This window comes from Schistocerca piceifrons, chromosome X (genome assembly GCF_021461385.2).
Source record: "Schistocerca piceifrons isolate TAMUIC-IGC-003096 chromosome X, iqSchPice1.1, whole genome shotgun sequence".
NCBI classification, from domain to species: domain Eukaryota; kingdom Metazoa; phylum Arthropoda; class Insecta; order Orthoptera; family Acrididae; genus Schistocerca; species Schistocerca piceifrons.
This window is the reverse complement of record NC_060149.1, coordinates 841,058,983-841,081,922: the sequence shown is the minus strand read 5'-3', so window position 1 is coordinate 841,081,922 and position 22,940 is coordinate 841,058,983. Positions and strand designations below refer to the sequence as shown.

Genomic DNA, 22,940 nt, shown 5'->3' with positions numbered 1-22,940 from the left:
TTTCATAGCTGCTGAACGAAACCTAAAACTTTTCAAGTTTAACATCGTTTTAAGTATGTTATAAATTAGAAACGACTAAGAATTATTAGAAGCAATGTTCATTAGAATTTTGTTTATTTCATAAATTTCACATTTTAAACACCGAATAAAATAAATATAACCTAAGATGTCTTTGTAATTCAACCGTAGCGGTCTGTAGCGTAACTTGTCTTATTTTTTGCTTTTAATTACTACAGTTAAGAACAGACATCCTGGAAGGGGACTATGCAGCAAGCGGCAGATGTAAAATCAGAAATGTAAAAGGTACCACTGTTTTCATAGGCAGACAAGAGCAATTTACTTAAGCCACCAGGTGCTAAAACTACCAATACCTGGTGGCAAGTAAGATTACCTTGTCATTTCTGAGAGGCGACTCAACGAAGTGCCAATTCAACTATACCATCGTTAAGTCCTGTGGAATATAGCATTTACTGCTGATTACTTATTTCAATTGTCTCAAAATTATCTTAATAATTTTCAGTTTCTGTCATATCGTATAATGGTTTTATTTGTTCCTGATTTTCGTTTGTAGGCTGTCGACCTGAATAATTCTCGATTTCGTACTAACTCTCTAGAGAGAATTTCTCCGTAAATAATTTCTCTAAGAAGTAGTTTTACGAGACAAAAACGCTCCTCAGAAATTTATTCAAAATTTCTCTTCTCAGGTACTGTGTTTGTTTTTTAATATTGTCTTTGTTCTTTGAGCAAAAAGGCGCTGTGCTGTTATTTAGTATAGAAGGGCGAGAAGTGGAAAAAGAAGGCGACTCACCGATCATAGTCCCAACGATTAAAGCCACCCCACTGAAGAGTCCCACCCGTCTCTCGAGGTGAACAGTGTCATTCGCAGTTGGCGACGGCCTCTCCAGCTGGTCTCCCCCTGTGCCGGAAAGTTCGGACAGCGCGCCCGCTTCACCGTTGCTTGCAGATCCGTTGCTTGAGCTCCGCAACTGGAGTCCATCTTTGCCGGATACATTATTCTCTGTGAACAGAAACACCAACATGCTAATGTTTTCGCAAGTAACTACTATTGGTCAAAAGCATTTTTATATTTAAGTAAAATAACTTGTACTGGATGTGGCAAATAAAAGTGGCCCGGACGAGTGGATACGATTGGACCTGCATCTATGCATATAACCGCACCCCGTGACGTGCACACCACGTATGTGCCAGCCACGTGATCCAAACCGGTTCCTTGGAGCACATTTACACAATCTTCACTCTTGACAGGGTTGTTAGCAGAGGTCAGTCTGGTTGCTGCCCCAGCTGGCCACACAGGTCACCAGATCTATCAGTATGCGATTACTTCTACATCTACATCTACATCCATACGCCGCAAGCCACCTGACGGTGTGTGGCGGAGGGTACCTTGAGTACCTATATCGGTTCTCACTTCTATTCCAGTCTCGCATTGTTCGTGGAAAGAAGGATTGTCGGTATGCTTCTGTGTGGGCTCTAATCTCTCTGATTTTACCCTCATGGTCTCTTCGCGAGATATACGTAGGAGGGAGCAATATACTGCTTGACTCTTCGGTGAAGGTATGTTCTCGAAACTTTAACAAAAGCCCGTACCGAGCTACTGAGCGTCTCTCCTGCAGAGTCTTCCACTGGAGTTTATCTATCATCTCCGTAACGCTTTCGCGATTACTAAATGATCCTGTAACGAAGCGCGCTGCTCTCCATTGGATCCTCTCTATCGCTTCTAGCAACCCTATCTGGTACGGATCCCACACTGCTGAGCAGTATTCAAGCAGTGGGCGAACAAGCGTACTGTAACTTACTTCCTTTGTTTTCGGATTGCATTTCCTTAAGATTCTTCCAATGAATCTCAGTCTGGTATCTGTTTTACTAACAATTAACTATTCGAACGGTATCAAAAGTGAGTGATACTTCGACACGTAAATTAGTCTACGTTGCTTATTTTCATTCACTTATGTCGTATGGTATTATGTTTTGGGGTAACTCTTCCCATTCTAGAAGGATATTTTTGGCTCATAAACGGGCGGTTCGGGCAATAAGTGGTGTGAGTTCACAATTTTGATAACGGCTGTGATGTGGGATCTGAGTGGGGTACTGTAAAGTGGGGGATGCTCCAGGGATCAGTGTTGGGGCCGTTCCTGTTCCTTGTTTATATAAATGATATGCCCTATAGTATAATGGGTAACTCTAAAATATGATTAGTGAAACTGAACAGTTCAAATTTCTAGGTGTTCAGATAGATAGTAAGCTGTCGTGGAAATACTTTGAGTGGGGAGCACTCAAGTCTAAGGTGTATCGCAACAACCCTCATAGCCTTCAAGAGCTGAAACATTTGGGATGAGACTGCAGCAATTCCAGCAGTCCAACTTCGATCCGCCTTCAGTAAATTGCTGACCAGGGCCCAAAAATGCCGAGAAATGAATGGTGGTCAGCATTATTCACAATTTTGATAACGGCTGTGATGTGGGATCTGAGTGGGTTACTGTCAAGTGGGGGGTGCTCCAGGGTTCGATTTTACACAGAGTACGCGAAGGAACTTGTCCCCCTTCTTGCAGCGGTGTACCATAGGTCTCTTGAAGAGCGTAGCGTTCCAAAGGATTGGAAAAGGGCACAGGTTATCCCCGTTTTCAAGAAGTGACGTCGAACAGATGTGAGAACTATAGACCTATATCTCAAACGTCCATCAGTTGTGGAATTTTGGAACACGTATTATGTTCAAGTATAATGACTTTTATGGAGACTAGAAATCAGCATGGGTTTCGAAAAAGACGGTCGTGTGAAACCCAGCTCGCGCTATTCGTCCACGAGACTCAGAGGGCCATAGACACGGGTTCACAGGTAGATGCCGTCTTTCTTGACTTCCGCAAGGCGTTCGATACAGTTCTCCACAGTCGTTTAACGAACAAAGTAAGAGCATATGGACTATCAGACCAATTGTGTGATTGGATTGAAGAGTTCCTAGATAATAGAACGCAGCATGTCATTCTCAATGGAGAGAAGTCTTCCGAAGTAAGAGTGATGTCAGGTGTGCCGCAGGGGAGTGTCGTAGGACCGTTGCTGTTCACAATATGCATAAATGACCTTGTGAATGACATCGGAATTTCACTGAAGCTTTTTGCGGATGATGCTGTGGTATATCGAGAGCATACCATCACCGAGGATTCAAGCAGTATATTGCTCCCTCCTACGTACATCTCGCGAAGAGACCATGAGGATAAAATCAGAGAGATTAGAGCCCACACAGAGGCATACTGACAATCTTTCTTTCCACGAACAATACGAGACTGGAATAGAAGGGAGAACCGATAGAGGTACCCAAAGTACCCTCCGCCACACACCGTCAGGTGACTTGTGGAGTATGGATATAGATGTAGATGACTCTAGGAATATACTACATCACCCCCCCCCCCCCTCCCACATATCACTTCCATAGGGATCGTGAGAACAAGTTTAGATTAATTCACCGTGCGCAGAGGCCTATAAACAGTCATTCTTCCCGCGCTCCATCCGTAAATGGAACAAGGAAAGATACCCTCAGCCATGCAAAAAAAAAAAAAAAAAAAAAAAAAAAAAAAAAAAAAAAAAAAAAAAAAGTTCAAATGGCTCTGAACACTATGCGACTTAACTTCTGAGGTCATCAGTCGCCTAGAACTTAGAACTAATTAAACCTAACTAACCTAAGGACACCACACACATCCATGCCCGAATCAGGATTCGAACCTGCGACCGGAGCGGTCGCTCGGCTCCAGACTGTAGCGCCTAGAAACGTACGGCCACTCCGGCCGGCTCTGCCATGCACTTCACAGCGGTTTGCAGATTATAGGCGTAGATGTAGATGACGAACTCCCTACCAACCCAACCTTGTGGCTAGCATGAGAGCAGGTTGCAGAGCGCGTTCTGGCGTCCGTGATCACTCACCCTGTTAAAAACCATGTTCCGCCGTTTGTAATGTCCAGGTGATCATCATAAATCGCGGTAACTGCAATGTGATTACTGTCTTTAAATGAAAGTGTCATTTCTATTCGTATCATTGCATATCTGTTTCAGTTATATCCTGTACTACACTGTAGCAGTTCTACATATGATCCAAGTTTCATCAAACTATGTTACTTGGCAGTGACCTATCACGCGAAAGTTACTTTAGTCCTTACGTTACACACTAGTGTACATCTTTGAATCTTTCAGCCAATAACGCTACACACTTTTGCTTCTATTTACTTTATTTTAACAAAGATTACATCTTTCACCGGAAAGGGTGTCAATGAACTCCGTAGTTAATGAAGGAATTCCTTAATAGCTACTGAATAAACCGAAATTTGATAATGTCGTAGCGAATTTCGTTAGAAATATAGGGAAATGAAGCCCTGAGAGGGTAGGAGGGGTTTTGAGTTTTTGCTTCCTGGCTGACCTGCTTGTAAGGTGGGATAGAAGTATGGTTTTCATAGAAACAGTATATTTGGTCATTCTTCCGAAGGATGATTTATGTGTTCCCTACACAGAATCCCTGCATTGCGTCATAAGTGAGGTGAAGAGAAGTTTCTAATAACAGTATCTACTGAATAAAGATATTCGCCTACAAATTACTTGAACAAGAACGTGTCGTGGCTTTTAAAGAAGTCGGAAACTGCTTTCGAGTACGCTGATGGACGTTTACAATTGTTAGATGGAGACGATTCATTTGAAATTACCTTTAAATACAAAATGAGACTTTCGTTTAACTTTTAATGGAAACGTAACGTCCTGAACCTCGTGTCTACTTAATTATTTAATTTGACATTTCAGAGGTTTGGAAGGTTGCCTTGGCTCCCCTGCTACTTTGGCAGCGAAGCTTTCGAGGGATCGCATCATAATGATACAGTCATTGACAAGCACATATAATGTACTATACGAAAACCTGCAACATTCTAACCATGAGTTGCAAACGGTAATTTTAACATTCCTTATTAGTTAGGAAATGGAAACGAACGCTAGAAAATACTGAACTTTCGACAGCATTTTTATTACGCACTATAATGTAAATCAAATACTATGAAAATGTGTTACTAAGTTAATAAAAACTTTTAAAGCACTTCTGTAAACGAAATGAAAAAAGTCTTGTGGTAAAACTCTTCTGCACTAAAAACAAGTTACGCGATATAGGTACTTTCCAGGAAAATTCATTACATCACCACCTCCGTACCCATCTATAGAGATTCAGTGAAAACCTTTTTTTTACTTTTACAAAATCGAATTTTTTATTGTTCAAAATGACTCTGAGCCCTATGGGACTTAACTTCTAAGGTCATCAGATCCCTAGAACTTAGACCTACTTAAACCTAAGGACATCACACACATCCATGCCCGAGGCAGGATTCGAACCTGCGACCGTAGCGGTCGCGCTGTTCCAGACTGTAGCGCCTAGAACCACTCGGCCACCCCGGCCGGCTTTTTATTGTTGCTTAATACACTGATCAGCCAGAATATTATGACCGCCGACCTACTATCTATATAAACATGTCCAGGCGATAGCAGCGTCACCTGGCAAGGAATGACTGCTAGTCAGACAAACACACGGTGCATGTAGGATCAGAGAGCGTGCTGCCTGTGTGGAGAATGGGGAAGGCGCACGACATATCTGAGTTTGATCGAGGACAGATTGTGATAGCCCGGAGGCTCGGTACGGACAGCGCACTACTTGGGTGTTCGAGGAGTCATATGGTGAGTGTCTTCAGCAAGTGACGAACCCAAGGATAAACCACGTCCAGACGTCGTCGGGTTGGGCGGCCATCCATCATTACGATGGCGTATGTCGTAGTCTCGGCGGACTGGTAAAACAGGGCAGGCGGCGACCTGTGGCGGAACTAACATCAGGCTTTAATGCTGGTCGGAGTACAAGTGGATCTGAACACACAGTTCACCGAACACTCCTAACGATTGGCCTCCGCAGCCAACGATCTTGCATGTGCCAATGTTAACACCACGACATCGACAACTATGACTGAAATGAGCACATGACCATCGACACTGGACTCTGCCACAGTGGTAGAGCGCTGCAAGGTCTGATGAATCCCGACAGCTTTTTCATCATGCCAATGGGAGGGTGCGAATCCGTCATCTTCCAGGAAAACAGCTCCTTGATACCTGTACTGTGGGATGGAGACAAGTTGGCGGCGTCTCCATTATGCTGTGGGGAACATTCACATGGGTATCCAGGGGTCCAGTGGAGACCGTGCAAGGCACCATGACGGCCAAGGAGTATTGTACACTGGTTGCAGACCACGTATACCCCTTCATGACGATTATGTTTCTCAACAAGATAATGCGTCATGTCTCAAATCCAGGAGCATGATGGAGTGGTTCGAGAAAAACAGCGGCGAGTTCCAATTGATGTGCTGGTCCCCCAACTCAGAAGATGTGAACACGATCGAACACATCTGGGATGTGATTGAACGTGACGTTAGAGCTCATCGTCTTCCTCCCCGGAATTTACGCGGATTGGGTACCTTGTGCGTGCAGATTGGTGCCAACTCCCTCTAGCGACCTACCAAGACCGAATTGTTTCCATGCTACGAGACGTCACCGCTGTTATCCGCGCCAAAGGTGGACACACCGGCTATTAGGTAGGTGGTTCAAAATGGTTAAAAAGGCTCTGAGCACTATGGAACTTAACATTTGAGGATATCAGTCCACTAGAACTTAGAACTAGAACTAATTCAACCTAACTAACCTAAGGACATCACACACATCCATGCCCGAAGCAGGATTCGAACCTGTGAGCGTAGCGGTCGCGCGGTTCCAGACTGAAGCGCCTAGAACCGCTCGGCCAGGTAGGTGGTCATAATGTTTTGGCGATCGGTGTATGTTCTCTCGGCTATCTACTTTTTTGTAGTGTTCATCTCAAGTTCGCCAGAAACTCCGTTATCGACTTACAAGGCAATCTGTGAAAACCATTTACAGAGGGAAAAATAGTCAACAAGTAATTTCATCGACGGCCTAGCAGGCAGATCGGGCCAGCCTGTTACAACTTCTGCACAAAAGCGGACGAAAAGCATAACGAGCGGGCAGGCAGCGGTTGACAGAAGCTGCCGAAGACGCCCTCAGGGCCACCATGGTCACCTAGTACATGGAGGACGACCACCTTTGGGATCTGGAAAGATTGCTCTGTAGTCAAGTAATCGCTGACTAGAGGTATATTCAATTTAACTACAAAACCGTTAAACGCGTTTTTCTCGAAAGTGTATTTTTCAAATTGAGGGGAAACATAACTTGAGAAGGAAGATACGATTTTGAAAAAAATGTTCAAATGTGTGTGAATTCTTATGGGACTTAACTGCTAAGGTCATCAGTCCCAAAGCTTACACACGACTTAACCTAAATTATCCTAAAGACAAACACACACACCCATTCCCGAGGGAGGACTCGAACCTCCGCCGGGACCAGCCACACAGCCCATGACTGCAGCGCCTGAGACCGCTCGGCTAATCTCGCGCGGCTACGATTTTGATTGGAATTCGTTGCCGGCATTCTAAATCGAATTCTCTATCAGCGTAAATAGCCGTTTTGCGATATCTGTAAAATTTATGTTCGGTCCACGTTTTTATCTCATTTTGGGCGAAGAAAATGACGTTTGTTTCACATCATCTTTTTTTGGAACTTAATGTTTTACAATTATCCTACGTATACTGATAGAAAATATATTGAAAATGACTTACAAAAATTATTTTTTTACATGCCCAAAACGAGGGATTTCGGAATTCTCGCCGATGACCAGTGTTCCCGCTACACGGGGTCTTTCCAGCTGGTGCGTCCGATATGGACGCAGAAATGATTTATTAAAAACGGAAGTATTAGGAATGAAGCTGAATCATCAGATTCATTACTTTTTATTTTACTTTAAAAATCACAAAAATCACCTTATTTTTCATGCGCTCAAAGAGGGCTACCCGCTGAACATTAGATTGCATAGGTGAGCCGACAACTAAAAGCGTAAACAATCACGTTTGATCAGTTTCTTTTTCCCCCCAGCACATCTCAGGAGTAGAAAAGGTATCATCCCATTATACAGCAATGTTTGCCACTGTGTGCATGATTTCTTCCTTTCTGTTGTAAAGTCTTTAGAACATCGCATAATATCACAAAAGCCGCATTTTTACACTGCTCTGGCGCAACAGATTGGTGGAATTCACTCACTCGACACTTCATGCATACAAAAAGAATAGCGAGAGGTGGTTCGATAGGAATCTGGAACGATTATGTTTAAATATTCAAGGTATGAGATCTGCAGTCATCTTGGCAATAGGATCACATTAGACCGGTGCACTTTTTGGCAGAAAAGATGGAGCTAGAATCTTTTAAAATGCAGTTTTCCACAGAAATTTTAAAATTTAACTGAGCATAGAAAGTTAATGTGTTGTAATTTTGTACAGGATCATGACAGGCTCAAAAACGCAATATTTAAAGAGTCTTAAATTTTAATGTCTTTATTCTGATCTTATAGTAACCTTTAATACAAATACTCCGTTTCATTTTTATAAAAAATAAATAATCGCCGATACTGCCCAACACGTGGTAACTTTTTGAACGCTGAGAATAAACTAAAAATTTGATTTGGCTAACAATGTACAGATAATTTTCAGACATATTTATCAATACAACGGCGAGCAAATAGTACGAATGGGACTAATGCAACACAAGAAACTACAAAACTCCTGTTACTCAGTACAAAGAGAATTTCCGTGTATTTCTAGTTGAATATTCCGTGCGCGGACGTTTTGTAACCATATAGCTTGTTCCGCAAGCCCTCGTGACGAGCGACGGCCGGAGTGACGTCTGAACGGAAGCGGGGAACCTGGAACGGCGGTTTGGGCGCTCGCCTCAGTCACCGATCACGGCTCACGTGAACGCTCTATTTTTAGCCCGCAGCGTTTCGTCACTGTAAATGGTTCTCGGTATTCTTCGAACTGCAGTCAGTGCGCTCGCGTCATAGGCCTCTGGTAACGTATGTTGACGAACACGTGAACTGGACGTCAGGCGTCGCGTCATTTGCTACGAGCAATTGGATTTCTTTCCAAATTCACCGTTCTTCTTCTGAGTACTCGCGCCGGTGAATGGCACCTGCTGAATGAGTTGATCGTAACTCCACGTATCATAATACCCTAGATCTAAAGCCATTTTTTTGTTTCTGGGGTTGCATTAAGGTAGAAATATACAATGAAGAGGTAGATATGAAACACGAACTGCTAAATAGGTTCTTCGACACCACTGCTGTCATAAAAGAATGTACGAGCGTAATCCCAAAAGTAAGGACTCCTATTTTTTTTATAAGTACATAGTCCTGTTTATTTCTACAATGGCTTACATCAGTTTACAGCTTGAACATTTAGCTATTTTTCGACATAATCACCATTTCTGTCGATGCATTTTTGTAGACGCTGTGGCAGTTTTTGTATGCCCATGTCATACCATCTCGCCGTCATGGTGTTCAGAAAGTTATGAACCTCTTCTTTCACCTGTTGTAGTTATATTTCATTTCAGGCAAACAGCATGGTAGTTCAACCAAGCCGAGCGGTTCTAGGCGCTTCAGTCTGGAACCACGCGACCGCTACGGTCGCAGGTTCGAATCTTGCCTCGGGCATGGATGTGTGTGATGTCCTTAGGTTAGTTGGGTTTAAGTAGTTCTAAGTTCTAGGGGACTGATGACCTCACAAGTTAAGTCACATAGTGCTCAGAGCCATATGAACCATTTAAGTTCAACCAACAAGGCCGCGGGTCTCCTACACTAACTTTTTGCAAAATGAGCTAGTGCTTCGTATATAATAATCAGGTTACCGAAGAGACGCTAAACGTTAGAGAGATGGAAGCGTATCTCAGTTGGCAAAAGAATTACCACAAGCCGCGTGGGATTAGCCGACCGGTCTAGGGCGCTGCAGTCACGGACTATGCGGCTGGTTCCGGCGGAGGTTCGAGTCCTCCCTCGGGCATGGGTGTGTGTGTTTAAAAATGGTTCAAATGGCTCTGAGCACTATGGGACTTAACATCTGTGGTCATCAGTCCCCTAGAACTTAGAACTACTTAAACCTAACTAACCTAAGGACATCACTCACATCCATGCCCGAGGCAGGATTCGAACCTGCGACCGTAGCGGTCACGCGGCTCCAGACTGAAGCGCCTAGAACAGCACAGCCACACCGCCCGGCTGTGTGTGTTTATCCTTAGGATGATTTAGGTTAAGTAGTGTGTAAGCTTAGGGACTGATGACCTCAGCAGTTAGGTCCTATAAGATTTCACACACTCAATTACCACAAACTGAGTCTTACGGAAGTACCACAGAAAAATGTCAATATTTCGGAAAACCACGCAAAGCTAAATCAAAATCACCGTTAGAATTCATCTACTCCCGAATGAAAGTCTTAGAGGTAAGAGCATAGGGGAGTGTGGTTATCACCTGCAGAAACAATACCAAACTGGCAGTAACGCTTCAAACACGCTGTTACCGAAACAGCAAGACTTTGAAAGGTTTTCAAAAATAACTGCAACCTTAATAAGAGACTGCTCACAGTTATTTCTGAAAACCTTTATTCATCACAGTCGCAGTGTTCAACATCCATAATGGATAAAAGCCTTTTTTTTCACGAGTTTTTACGAAAGCGAATGATTGAACGTGATGTATTTCTGTCAACTGTTTGGACCTCGTGAGTAACCCAGTGAAATATTTTACCATTTACACATTTGAATTACGTAGACTGACACGAGGGAAATTACGGTTGCTGCCTGTGGGGACATTCGGAAACAACAGATCAGAAACAGAGGTTTCTCCACTATGTTTCTGCTGGCAATCCCTCTAGCCGCGGCATTGGTAGCGAGCCAGCGAGTCTCGCATCGCACCATACTTCGGTAAAAACATGTGAGAAAGGCGCTAGACTCGCCACCGCATAACTCCCCTGCCTCATGCTGCACTTCTTGGCCTGCGGCCCGTCGCATTCATTCCTCTGTTGCCAAATGATTTTGCAACAACTCTCCATTATTCATGCTGTTACTACAAAAACACTTTCCTTATACAACCACATCCGCCTACCGTCCTGTCTGTGGAATGAGGAAGAAGGACAAGCTCGCGAAATGTAATAAGTTTAATACCGGCTTCATCATTGCTGCGCAACAGTTACAACGATCGCTCGAAAGATCGATCTGGGACAACACTGCTTGCGTCAGGAATAAGTTTCTCAATGCGACTCCGCCACGGTGACAATGTAACGGCCAAACTGGAACAAAACTGTATCGAACAATCCTCCTTCATTAAAGTTTTTTTCATAATCGTCATTATCCACCCTAAGGAACGAAAAAAAGAAAGTGTACATAGAAAATAAGTACACTAACTTTTACACAAATTCCAACATCCATAAACAGTGATCCTAATGAATCCAAACACGAACTATTCGCAGAATAGTTTACCAGCGATAAGTGGCTAAGGCTGCAGAGAGATGGCAATCCTGTAAGATTCACCAATGGCCCCTCTTGTGGGATCGAAAAGGTCACTTCAGCCAACGAACAGTTGTCAAACGAAATGAAATCGCGACACCGAGTACCGCTACGCATCGTCAACATCAAAAGGCTAAATATCAGCATGTGGGTAAGTTTCAACGGGGCAGAATGCGACCGGTCTCCGTGAAACGGGTCGTCATGCCGTAAGAGCGCGTTTCGAACAGGACATGCTGCTTCAGCAGTGAAGCTACGTCGTAGTGGTGAACGGGTACTGGACTCTCTTACTTTCCCTACTTTCGCATTCCAGTCCCCCCTAACAATTAAATGTTCCTCTCCTTAGCTATCTGAGTAATTTCTTTGGTTCCATCATACTGTCTTTATATTCCTTCATAATTTACCGAGCCAGTCAGTGTATAAACTTGTACTACTGTTGTGGCTGTTGGCTTATCTATGTTGGCTACATTAATGCGTTCACTGTGCTGTTCGTAGAAGCTTACTCTCATTCCTACTTTCTTATTCATTACTGGACCTACTCATGTATTGCCGCTACATCGTCCTGAGTAGTCCCCGTCTGGAGATCCAAATGGGGGACTACTTCACCTCCGGAATACCAGAGTGGATGCAATCATTATTTCATCATACAGAAGGGCTACAAGCCATTGGTAAAATAATGGCTGCATTTTTCTCTTGTTTCCAGCCATTCGCACTACCAGCACAACGAGGCCAAAGTCACAAGGCTCGATCAGTCAATCATCCAGACTGTTGCGCTGCAACTTTTGATAAGTCTGCTGCCCATCTTCAGGAACCACGTGTCAGTCTGACCTCTCCACAGATACCCCTCCGATGTGGTTACATCTACGGTACGGTTATCTGTACTGCTGAGACACGCCAGCCACCCCACTACAGCAAGGTCCATGATTTATGGGTGAAAATAAGCATTAGGGGACGCAAATGAAAGACTCAGATTTGTTGTATGCTTTCTGGGTACGCGTAACTTATCTGCAAAGGAAATCGCATAAAATAGGCTAGAACGACAGCGCCGGAATGTTGTTCCAGCCTTTGGAATCATTGTCAAGTAGGCATGACAGCTAACATCGGACGAAATCAGAGACGCGCTGTTGGGATCGTAACAGATTGGTGCAGCCCAAATGAGAGTAAGAGAAATGGTCGGGAAACTTAAAATGAGAATCTCTGGAAAAAAGATGACATAGCTCTCACGAAACCTTGTTGGATAAATCTAGAGAGCAGGTATTCCAGGAAAACTGCACGAGCATTCAGCCACCACCTTCGTGTGTCTTGTGTAGAGTTAATGAGAATAAGCTAAGAGAGATTAGGGCGTGTAGACTCAATTTTCTCTCGCTCAGCACACGAATGACGTAAGACAGAAAGCCGCTAATGTTGTTACGAAGTATACTACGCCATACAGTGCACAGCGGCTTCACCATGAGGAGTTAAGAGGGCAACTAAGAAAAGTGGTTGAAAAATTCATGGGAACGGTTGATGCTACGACAGAAAAAAACAGACATTTCACGATGACGGCTATTGTGTTTCCGTTAAGATGACAAAAAGCTGCCTGTTGACGAGGAAGTTGTTAGGGATGGAATGGAAGCTCAGCTAGGACAAGGCTGGGATAGGAAATCAAATGGATCTGAGCGCTATGCGACTTAACTTCTGAGGTCATCAGTCGCCTAGAACTTAGAACTAATTAAACCTAACTAACCTAAGGACATCACACACATCCATTACCGAGGCAGGATTCGAACCTGCGACCGTAGCGGTCGCTCGGCTCCAGACTGTAGCGCCTAGAACCCCACAGCCACTCCGGCCGGCGATAGGAAATCGGCTGGGTCCTTTTCGATTGGCCATCCAGACGACTACCTCAGCAGATTTAGAGTAATAGTGACAAACGTGAATTTGTATGGCCGGATGGGGCTCTAGCAGAACACGATGACGAAGTGAAAGAAACTGTCGTCTGTCGGTTGGACATACGCGACAAACTTCTAAGACGCATTTATAGAAAAACTAACCGTACACCACTGTGAATGTGCGGACAATGGAGACTATTTACTTTTCTTTTTTTCCATACGAAAATTTTTTTGGAAATTTGTGGTAAGGTTCTATGGGACCAAACTGCTGAGGCCACCGATCCATAGACTTACACACTGCTCAATGTAACTTAAAATAATTTACGTTAAAGGCAACACACACACACCCATGCCCGACGGAGGACTCGAGCCTCCGACGGGGGCAGCCGCTCGAACCGTGATAAGGCGCCTAAGACTACGGGGCTACCCCACGCGGCTTTTCCATCCGAATCGACTTTCCTGGTCACCCCCTTAAATTAAAAAATTGCGAATTTTGGTATAAGATCACAAGATCTTACCTTCATATGCCGCATAATATACATATATCCAAATTTTTAACCTGTTCCAGTTATCTGTAAGAGATCTTGTAACAAACCATTTTTCTTATAAAAATAGTAAACAGTCGGTACGGACACTTGATGGATGCGTGCACTACTGAAAAAATAACGATCCAATTCTGAAAGACAAATCCCGCAGGGTAAATTGTATAGTATATCGTAAGACAACCACATTTGTCGCAAAGCTATTATCCGTTTATGAATCGGTGTTGGCGACGACTTCACACTTCGCGCGGCAAACGTGGAGGGCTGTAGCGCGATCTGTGAAGCTGGCGCGGCCCAAAATAAAAGCGGTCTGGAACAAAGCCCAAGGCGAGGAGGCGCCGCGGTCACGTTGTTGGAAAGACTTTCCTAACCTGAGGCGGCTTGCACTGCAGGCGCCCTTCGCTGCCCGCTTCGCCACGCCAGTTGCGCGAGTCCCAGCAGCACGAGCGCAACCAGCCGGACCTTCGTTTCACCTGCTTCAGTCTTACTATCAGACGGCTCTCCACAACTGGATGACGATATGTCAGGCTTATCTGAGGGTCTTACCGAAACTCGCCCATTGATAAATGTAATACGTGTGTACATTTCTAGTTCGTTCAGCGGTGGAATTGGAACACTGGTTCTACTACCGATAGGAAATGGTCGAAGGCCGAAAATGGCAAATCATATCCACTAGGTCATAACATTGTGAGCACTGAGATCTCCTCTAATGCCCATCTCATCCAATGGTGGAATGCTGCTACTTTTTTATTTTAATTATTTCCAAGTGACACGAATTACACGCGTTAAAGTTAAATGGCTCTAAGCTCTATGGGACTTAACATCTGAGGTCATCAGTCCCCTAGACTTAGAACTACTTAAACCTAACTAACCGAATGACATCACTCACATCCGTACCCGAGGCAGGATTCGAACCTGCGACCGTAGCAGCCGCGTGATTCCGGACTGAAGCGCCTAGAACCGCTCGACCACCGCGGCCGGCCAATTACACTCGTCACTAGTCAGTACTTGATGACGTTACAATTGCTTTTATTCGTGGAGATTAGCTATGGTCAATTCATTTAATGTCATCCACTTCACCATCACCCGCAATTACGTTATGGTATTTTCAGTTCACGTAACGTCTTTCTGTTTTTGAGCCAATCTTCTGTCATCGGCGCGTTCGCACATTATGCCAACAGGTCCATCATATTCGTGCAGGTATAAATGATCGAAACGATTCCTCTGTGTGTTTGTCGTACTTCCTCTGTTTCCGCAACATGGCAGCATTTCTACTAGTCCCAGTCAAGAGTGCTACTGCCGCGCGGGATTAGCCGAGCGGTCTTAGGCGCTGCAGTCATGGACTGTGCGGCTGATCCCGGTGGAGGTTCGAGTCCTCCCACGGGCATGGGTGTGTGTGTTTGTCCTGAGGATAAAAAATGGTTCAAATGGCTCTGAGCACTATGGGACTCAACTGCTGTGGTCATCAGTCCCCTCGAACTTAGAACGACTTAAACCTAACTAACCTAAGGACGTCACACACATCCATGCCCGAGGCAGGATTCGAACCTGCGGCCGTAGCGGTCGCGCGGTTCCAGACTGTAGTGCCTAGAACCGTTTGACCACTCCGGCCGGCTCCTTAGGATAATTTAGGTTAAGTAGTGTGTAAGCTTAGGGACTGATGACCTTAGCAGTTAAGTCCCATAAGATTTCGCACACATTTTGAAGAGTGCTACTATTTCACATGAACATATGAAAGAACGGAATGTCTGTCTAAAACATTCAAATAATAATACTGCCCTGAATATAATGCGCGAATCAGCTTGGTAGTGATTGAACAATCTACTTGAATAACTGAAAACTGACTCGTATGTTCGAAACACTTAGTGTGTAGCAAGCGATAAAATAATAGTACCTGAAGAGAAATCTATCTTAAACTTTGCAGTACTATACATGAAAGTTATCTGAATTCATGGCCAATCGCTTGAGTGCTAACACAAAGTTTTTTCGGCATACGAAAAGTCGCCAAGATTTCGTCAAAGTGATTTGTATGGAGTCCAGTCGTCAGCTTGCTGTGTGTTACTACAGCCAACGATAAGCTGGCAGCACGACAGACTGGATCAATGGAAGTTTCGACTTTGCGTCCACCTGAATATTTGAACTCCTTACTAACTAATCAACAAGCTTTATTTATTCCTAAGAGGGCGTGTGCATCTCTTCGGTTAAGGAATAATTAAAATAAATCTACTTCAGTACCAACAACATAAACGGCCCAAAGAAAATCTTTCAATCATTAACTTGATCGTGTTTCTTCCTCTGTAAAGAATACCTGTCTAAAAACCTCGGAAACTGATTAACAGTACAACGTCCGTACCAAATCAAGAAGCGTTATCTGTTATACTTACTTGAAGTAAGGACCTAGAAAATAAATCTGTTAAGTAGCATTCACGTTTAATTAATGAAATAGTGCTAACAATAAATTATGTCATTTAAAATGCCTAAGTATTAACTTAATCACAAACTGATACATAATTACATCGAAGTGAAAAAAAAATGACACAGGTACTAAGCATATGTTATTCCCCAAACAAATCAGGGATTATATGAAGATAGTATCTGTTCTTTCGGACATGTCCGAAAGAACAGATACCATCTTCATATAGTTAAGGCTAACCGGCCATTGACCTTCTACTTCTGTGCTGGATGCACAGGTATTGACCGAACTCTTAAGGGACTCGGTAAGATTGTCTGCCACGAGTAATGAGTGTAATGGGCAGGGGCACTACGAATGTAGTGTGTGCACATTAAGATGGGAATGTGGGTCTCACGGGGAGTGTGCAAGGGATAAATCCATGCAGTTGCACTATCCTCTGTGCCCTCGGTGGCTGAGATGGATAGAGCGTGTGCTATGTAAGCAGGAGATTCCGGGTTCGATTCCCGGTCGGGGCACAGATTTTCAACTGGCCCCTTTGATGTATATCAACGCCTGTCGACAGCTTAGGGACTTGATTTAATTATCATTTCAAATCAGGAACTGTTGTCCCAAATTACAATTTACTTAGGGCGTCAAGCTATACAGTAGCTGACCTCTGCTGAAGCTACGTTTGATGAAACTATTACCCTAGCCATCTCTTTCGATGCGGATAGACTGCACAAATCGCACACAGTATACTGTCTTTTGACCATCACACGGAGTCGCGCATGGATGACATAGTTATCAGCATCCCTAGCGTAGGGAATAACTGAAGGCCGCGCGGGATTAGCCGAGCGGTTTCAGGCGCTGCAGTCATGGACTGTGCGGCTGGTCCCGGCGGAGGTTCGAGTCCGCCCTCGGGCATGTGTGTGTGTGTGTTTGTCCTTAGGATAATTTAGGTTACGTAGTGTGTAAGCTTAGGGACAGATGACCTTAGCAGTTAAGTCCCATAAGATTTCACACACATTTGAACATTTTTTGAAAAACTTAAAGAGTTCAAGCAAGTCGTCAGGTCCGGATGACATTCCAATTCGGATTTACAGAGGGTACTCTGCGGCCATGGCCTCATGCTTAGCTCACGTTTATGGCGAATCTCTCGCTCATCACAAAGTCTGAAGTGACTGGAAAAAATGCAGGTGTCTCCTGTATTTGAGAAGGGTAAAAGAACAGAGCCGTAAAATTACAGACCAATATCCTTAACATCGGTTTGGTGCAGAATTGTAGAACACATTCTGAGTTCGAATATACTCGTAATAAATTTCGTAGAGACCGAAAAGCTTATGTCCACGAATCAGCACGTTTTTAGAAAGCATGGCTCGCGTGAAACTCTAAAAAATATGGTTAAAATGGCTCTAAGCACTATGGGACTTAACATCTGAGGGCATCAGTCCCCTAGACTTAGAACTACTTAAACCTAAGGACATCACCCACATCCATTCCCGAGGCAGGATTCGAACCTGCGACCGTAGCAGCAGCGCGGTTCCGGACTGAAGCGCCTACAACCGCTCGGCCACAGCGACCGGCGCGTGAAACTCTGATTGCCCTTTTCTCACATGATACAGTGCGAACTATGGATGAAGGGCAACAGGCAGATCATGTATTCCTAGATTTTCGAATAGCATTTGACACGGTACCCCACTGCAGAGTGTTAATAATGGTAGGAGCGTACGGAATAGATTCCCAGATATGTGAGTGGCTCGAAGACTTCGTAAGCAGTATAACCCAGTATGTTGTCCTCGACGGCGAGTGTTCGTTAGAGACACGATTATCGTCAGGAGGGACCCAGGGAAGTGTGATAGGACTTCTGTTATTTTCTGTTGATACAAATGATCTGGCGGACAGGTTGGATAGCAATCTGCGTTTTTTTCTCGATGATGCTGTGCTGTACTTGAAGGTGTCGAAGGTGAGTCACTGTATGCTGACACAAGATGACTTACACAAAATTTATAGTTAATGTGATGAATGGCAGTTGGCTCTAAATGTGGAAAAATGTAAGTTAATGTGGATGAGCCGGAAGAACAAACCTGTAATGTTCGGATACAGTATTACTAGTGTCCTGCCTAACGCAGTCTCTTCGTTTAAACATCTGGGGTAACACTGCAAAGCGATATGAAATGGAACAAGCATGTGAGAACTTTTGTATCCCGCCTGGATAGGCGGTGTGTGGGTTTGATCCTTCTGTAAAATAGGCCGAGAGTGAAGGAAGCGAGCAGAAGCAGGAGAGGTGAAGCACTTCGGTACTGCATGTAACTTTAACACTTTTAATAGAGTCGAAAACACAAGTAAATATCAAACGAATACATAACTTTGGCTAGAATGAGCACGTAGGTGTGAATCCGTAGTCAGTGTCTAATCCTGCGAAGTTAGGATGACTATTCTGTATAATCTCAAAGCTAACAAATACTCGTTGCTGTCCAAACTTTAACTGAACGTAACTAACACAAAATCTCAATAGCAAGCTAGCCAACTCGGTAGTAGAAGCGATATTTCCAGGCCGTCGTCTCTTGATGAAACGGGCCGAAATCAAGACGGCACTCCCTGAGCTCCACAGCGTCGGCCAGAGGGCGCTGTGGTCGGCGTAGTTAGTCTTCTCTCGTAGTGCCAACTTACGACAGCGTGCACCTACGTCGCGGCATCGTAACTATCGACACCACAAGAACTGTGGTAGGGAAGTAGAAAGGTCGACTTCAGTTTATTGGGAGAATTTTAGGAAAGTGTGGGCTTCTGTATAGAAGGCCGCATATAGGCCACTAGTATGACCTATTCTTGAGTACTGCTCGTGTGCTTTGGATCCGCACCAGGTCGGATTAAAGGAAGACATCGATGCAATGCAGAGGCAGTCTGCTAGATTTCTTGTCGATAGGTTCGAGCAACAGGCAAATGTTATGGAGGTGCTTCGGGAGCTCAAACGGGGATCCCTCGAGGGAAGGTGACATACTTTTCGAAGAACAGTACTGAGAAAATTTAGAGAACCGGCATTGAAGGTGACTGCAGAACGATCCTACTGCTGCCAACATACGTTTCGCGTAGGGACCACGAAGATACTAGAAATTAGGACTCATACGGAGGCATACAGACAATCGTTTTTCCCTCGCTCTGTCTGCGAGTGGAACAGCAAAGGAAATGCCAAGTTGTGGTACAGGATATCCTCCGTCACGCACCGTACTGTGGCTTGCGGAATATCTATGTAAAAAAAAAAAAGCACTCCGTCTTCAGGTCACTAGTGGCCTACCGGGACCATCCGACCGCCGTGTCGTCCCCAGTGGAGGATGCGGGATAAGAGGGGCGTGGGGTCAGCACACCGCTCTCCCAGTCGTTAGGATGGTATTCTCGACCGAAGCCGCTACTATTCGGTCGAGGAGCTCCTCAATTGGCATCACGAGGCTGAGTGCACCCCGAAAAATGGAAACAGCGCATGGCGGCCTGGATGGTCACCTATCCAAGTGCCGACCACGCCCGACAGCGTTTAACTCCTGTGATCTCACGGGAACCGGTGTATCCACTGCGGCAAGGCCGTTGCCCGAGTATCTATGTGGATGCAGAAATCACAAAACGCGTAACTTTAAATTGCTGGATGCTGAGACTGAAGAATTATTACAATCTGTCTTTACTTTTACCCAGGCTTTTTCTCTATATGTGACACAACAGTAAATATGCTTTAATCAGGTTATTTATAAGGAACTATTCCGAATGAGACATGTTTTAGAACTGGTATAACACATTCAATGTCCCTTTGAGTAAGCTGTATCATGACAGTGTTTTCCATCTTACGAAATTTCGTTTCGAACTTGCAGTTTTGTGGTCTATTACTTCAACACCAGTTTGACGTTGGGTACATATTTTGAGACTCACTAGGCTGCAGAAAAGCAAGCATTTCTTTTAATTTGTCTTCAATGTTTAAAAACGACTCATATCAAATGCTTATTGCCGCCAAGCGCTCTCAGAAGAAATTGTGAATTCCCACACAGACTGTGCCATTCTTTCGCAGCTATAGAAGAGTGAGGTCTACCAACGAGAGACTTGTACAGATACTAACAGTTAATGGTACTTGACAGAATGTGTGCAAAATCTACTCGTTTTGTGTCTTATCTGTCTCCTTACGCCGGCCGAAGTGGCCTTGCGGTTCTAGGCGCTACAGTCTGGAGCCGGGCGACCGCTACGGTTGCAGGTTCGAATCCTGCCTCGGGCATGGATGTGTGTGATGTCCTTAGGTTAGTTAGGTTTAATTAGTTCTAAGTTCTAGGCGACTGATGACCTCAGAAGTTAAGTCGAATAGTTCTCAGAGCCATTTGTCTCCTTACCCGCCGACAGACGTAACCCGACGGTTGCTGTGATGATCTCGAGTTCAGGAGTTCACTGTTTGTCTCTGTTTAGAGGTGATCCTCGTTGACATTATGTCGCCCCAAAAATGTTTCAGCGTAGCTCAGGGACTACTGTCTGTCAATCCTGACGTTAGAATCCTCTTTGTGCGTTTAGAACTTATACATAGACATAGCCAGACTGGAGATCACTGACCTCAAACAATGCAAAACTTAATTCGGAGTTGATATCCGCCATGTTGAGGACCATTATACATGTTGAGGGCCATTATACAGGCAACAATAAAAACAATGACACTGACGACGACGACGACGACGACAACAACGACGAGAAGCACATTTACTCGAGAGTATAGCAAAAATGATGTTTATTAGCGCTTATCAACTTTGTCAATGACTATGTGACAAACTTTTGCAGTAATTTGTTGAAGGTTCTGAAATGATTGTCGATTTATCTAGTCGCAGTTGGAGTCAGATGAAGGAAATTCTAATTCTCAGGTTCACCTGAGGATTTAGTATTATTCGATAACGTGTGGGGTGAAATGAAATGCTAACTTAAATTTGGTAGTATGATGTGGGTTCTAAACTAATGGTAGGTGCAAATCGTTTTGCAGTCTACACTATGTATAATTAATGGGTGTGGAATAATTACTAATTCGGATCAGCTGGAATTCCTAAAAATATGTGAAGAATAACAGAAGATTTGATAAACAGCCATAGAGGTTCAAATGTCTAGCAATCTACGGTATCATAGCCTTTAAGAATTACATTAATTAGATCTCAAAAATTCGTATGAAAGATATATAAACGTGGGGAACTAAGGTTATTCTACAGTCCTCTGCATACTATTCTTGAACATATGTTAGAAACACAATTGGTTTTAGCAACAGCCGCAACATAGCTTTCGCTTATCCTATGCCTCATTTATGATCGTTTCTGTAAAATAATTTAGTTGAAGTTGACATTCGATCAGATATTGACAGGTTTCAGTCCATTAATGTGACGAAAAGACAGAATTCGTATCGATTCAGCAATGAGTTACAGTAGTCTTTTCGTTTGTTTAGATGTGGGTGGTGAGTTTTGAGCTTGTAGTTAGGCTGAAGCGAGTAATGTTTCGTGGTTTTAAATCTGAGTACTCGGCGGAAAAATGGATTTATATTCTGCCTCACAGGCAGATTATAAATTAACTTTACTGTACATTACAACGAATGAAAGCTCGAAACACGGAGTTTACACCTAAGCAAGATTCCAAATTCTGATGCAATACTTTGCTACATTTTCTGTGTTAAGAAAAGTTCCGTCTGCCGTGCACGCAGAATCGTTGACAAAGTACAGACACATTAAAGCAGATTTTAGTCCACTGCTATCACTGTGGACGAAGCACATGGACAATATGTGCTCAAAACTTTAAATCCGTTCGACGAAAGGCACGGCTTAAGTTACAAGGGAGGGTTCTCGGCATCAGTTTCATTTGCACCCTACGGTGTTCCATTCACAGATGAATCGAAGAAGAAAAATTTTTGTTAGGCGCGCCCGAGACGAGGCAGATTTGTTGTTGCGGCTACGATGCAAAGGAAGAGAGGTACCTGTGTAAACCGCGTGCCGGGAGCTACACAGCAGGTTCCACAGCTTGCCTCTCATGTCCCGCGCTCGCGGCTCCCTGGCTCATACTGGCTGCTGCGGCCGCGGGAGCGCCGCACGCGAATAGCTCCGCGCCCCACCATGCCGCTTTAACGTGTCACGTATGCGGCGGCGCAGAACGTCCTCTTTAAAAGGCGCCGCGGACGCTTTCGGTGCAGCCTCACGCGCCGTCCGCCATCTTCCGACGCCGGTTATCTCCAAAATGCACTGAAGCACCACCCGCCGGATTCGCCCCATCGGCTCGCGTCGTCTGCAGACCGAGTTCAGACGAGTCGGCCTTGCCGCTGCTCGTCCTCACCGAACGCTAGACTTCTGAGGTACAGCAGCCGGAACGCGTGCCGCTCAGGCAGGGGGGGGGGGGGGGGGGGACAACAATCACTACGTTTAAACTGCAGATCTCGTCGCACGCAACGTCTGCATTCTGACAAGGGAACCTCCCCATCGCACCCCCCTCAGATTTAGTTCCAAGTTCGCATAGTGGATAGGCCTTGAAAAACTGAACACAGAGCAATCGAGAAAAGAGGAAGAAGTTGTGTGGAACTATGAAAAAAATAAGCAAAATATACAAACTGAGTAGTCCATGCGCAGGATATGCAACTTCAAGGTCAACCTCAGCTGAGGAGCGCCGTGGTCCCGTGGTTAGCGTGAG

General features: G+C 44.5%; 1 protein-coding gene across 2 annotated transcripts in view; it reads right to left on the bottom strand.

Annotated features, from left to right (window-relative positions):
* The window catches only part of LOC124722124 (b(0,+)-type amino acid transporter 1), a 579,051-nt gene that overhangs the window by 284,564 nt on the left and 271,547 nt on the right, over positions 1–22,940 (bottom strand). Inside the window, exons 1-2 of one of the 2 annotated variants that reach the window (XM_047247329.1) lie at positions 22,237–22,336; positions 809–1,018 (exon numbers count right to left, since the gene is read on the bottom strand). In XM_047247329.1, the coding sequence (XP_047103285.1) occupies positions 809–1,018; positions 22,237–22,291 (265 nt within the window). In that variant the 5' untranslated portion in view covers positions 22,292–22,336. Of the gene's footprint in view, positions 1–808; positions 1,019–22,236; positions 22,337–22,940 lie in introns of those variants that run through there. The other variant, XM_047247330.1, reaches the window with a different exon arrangement.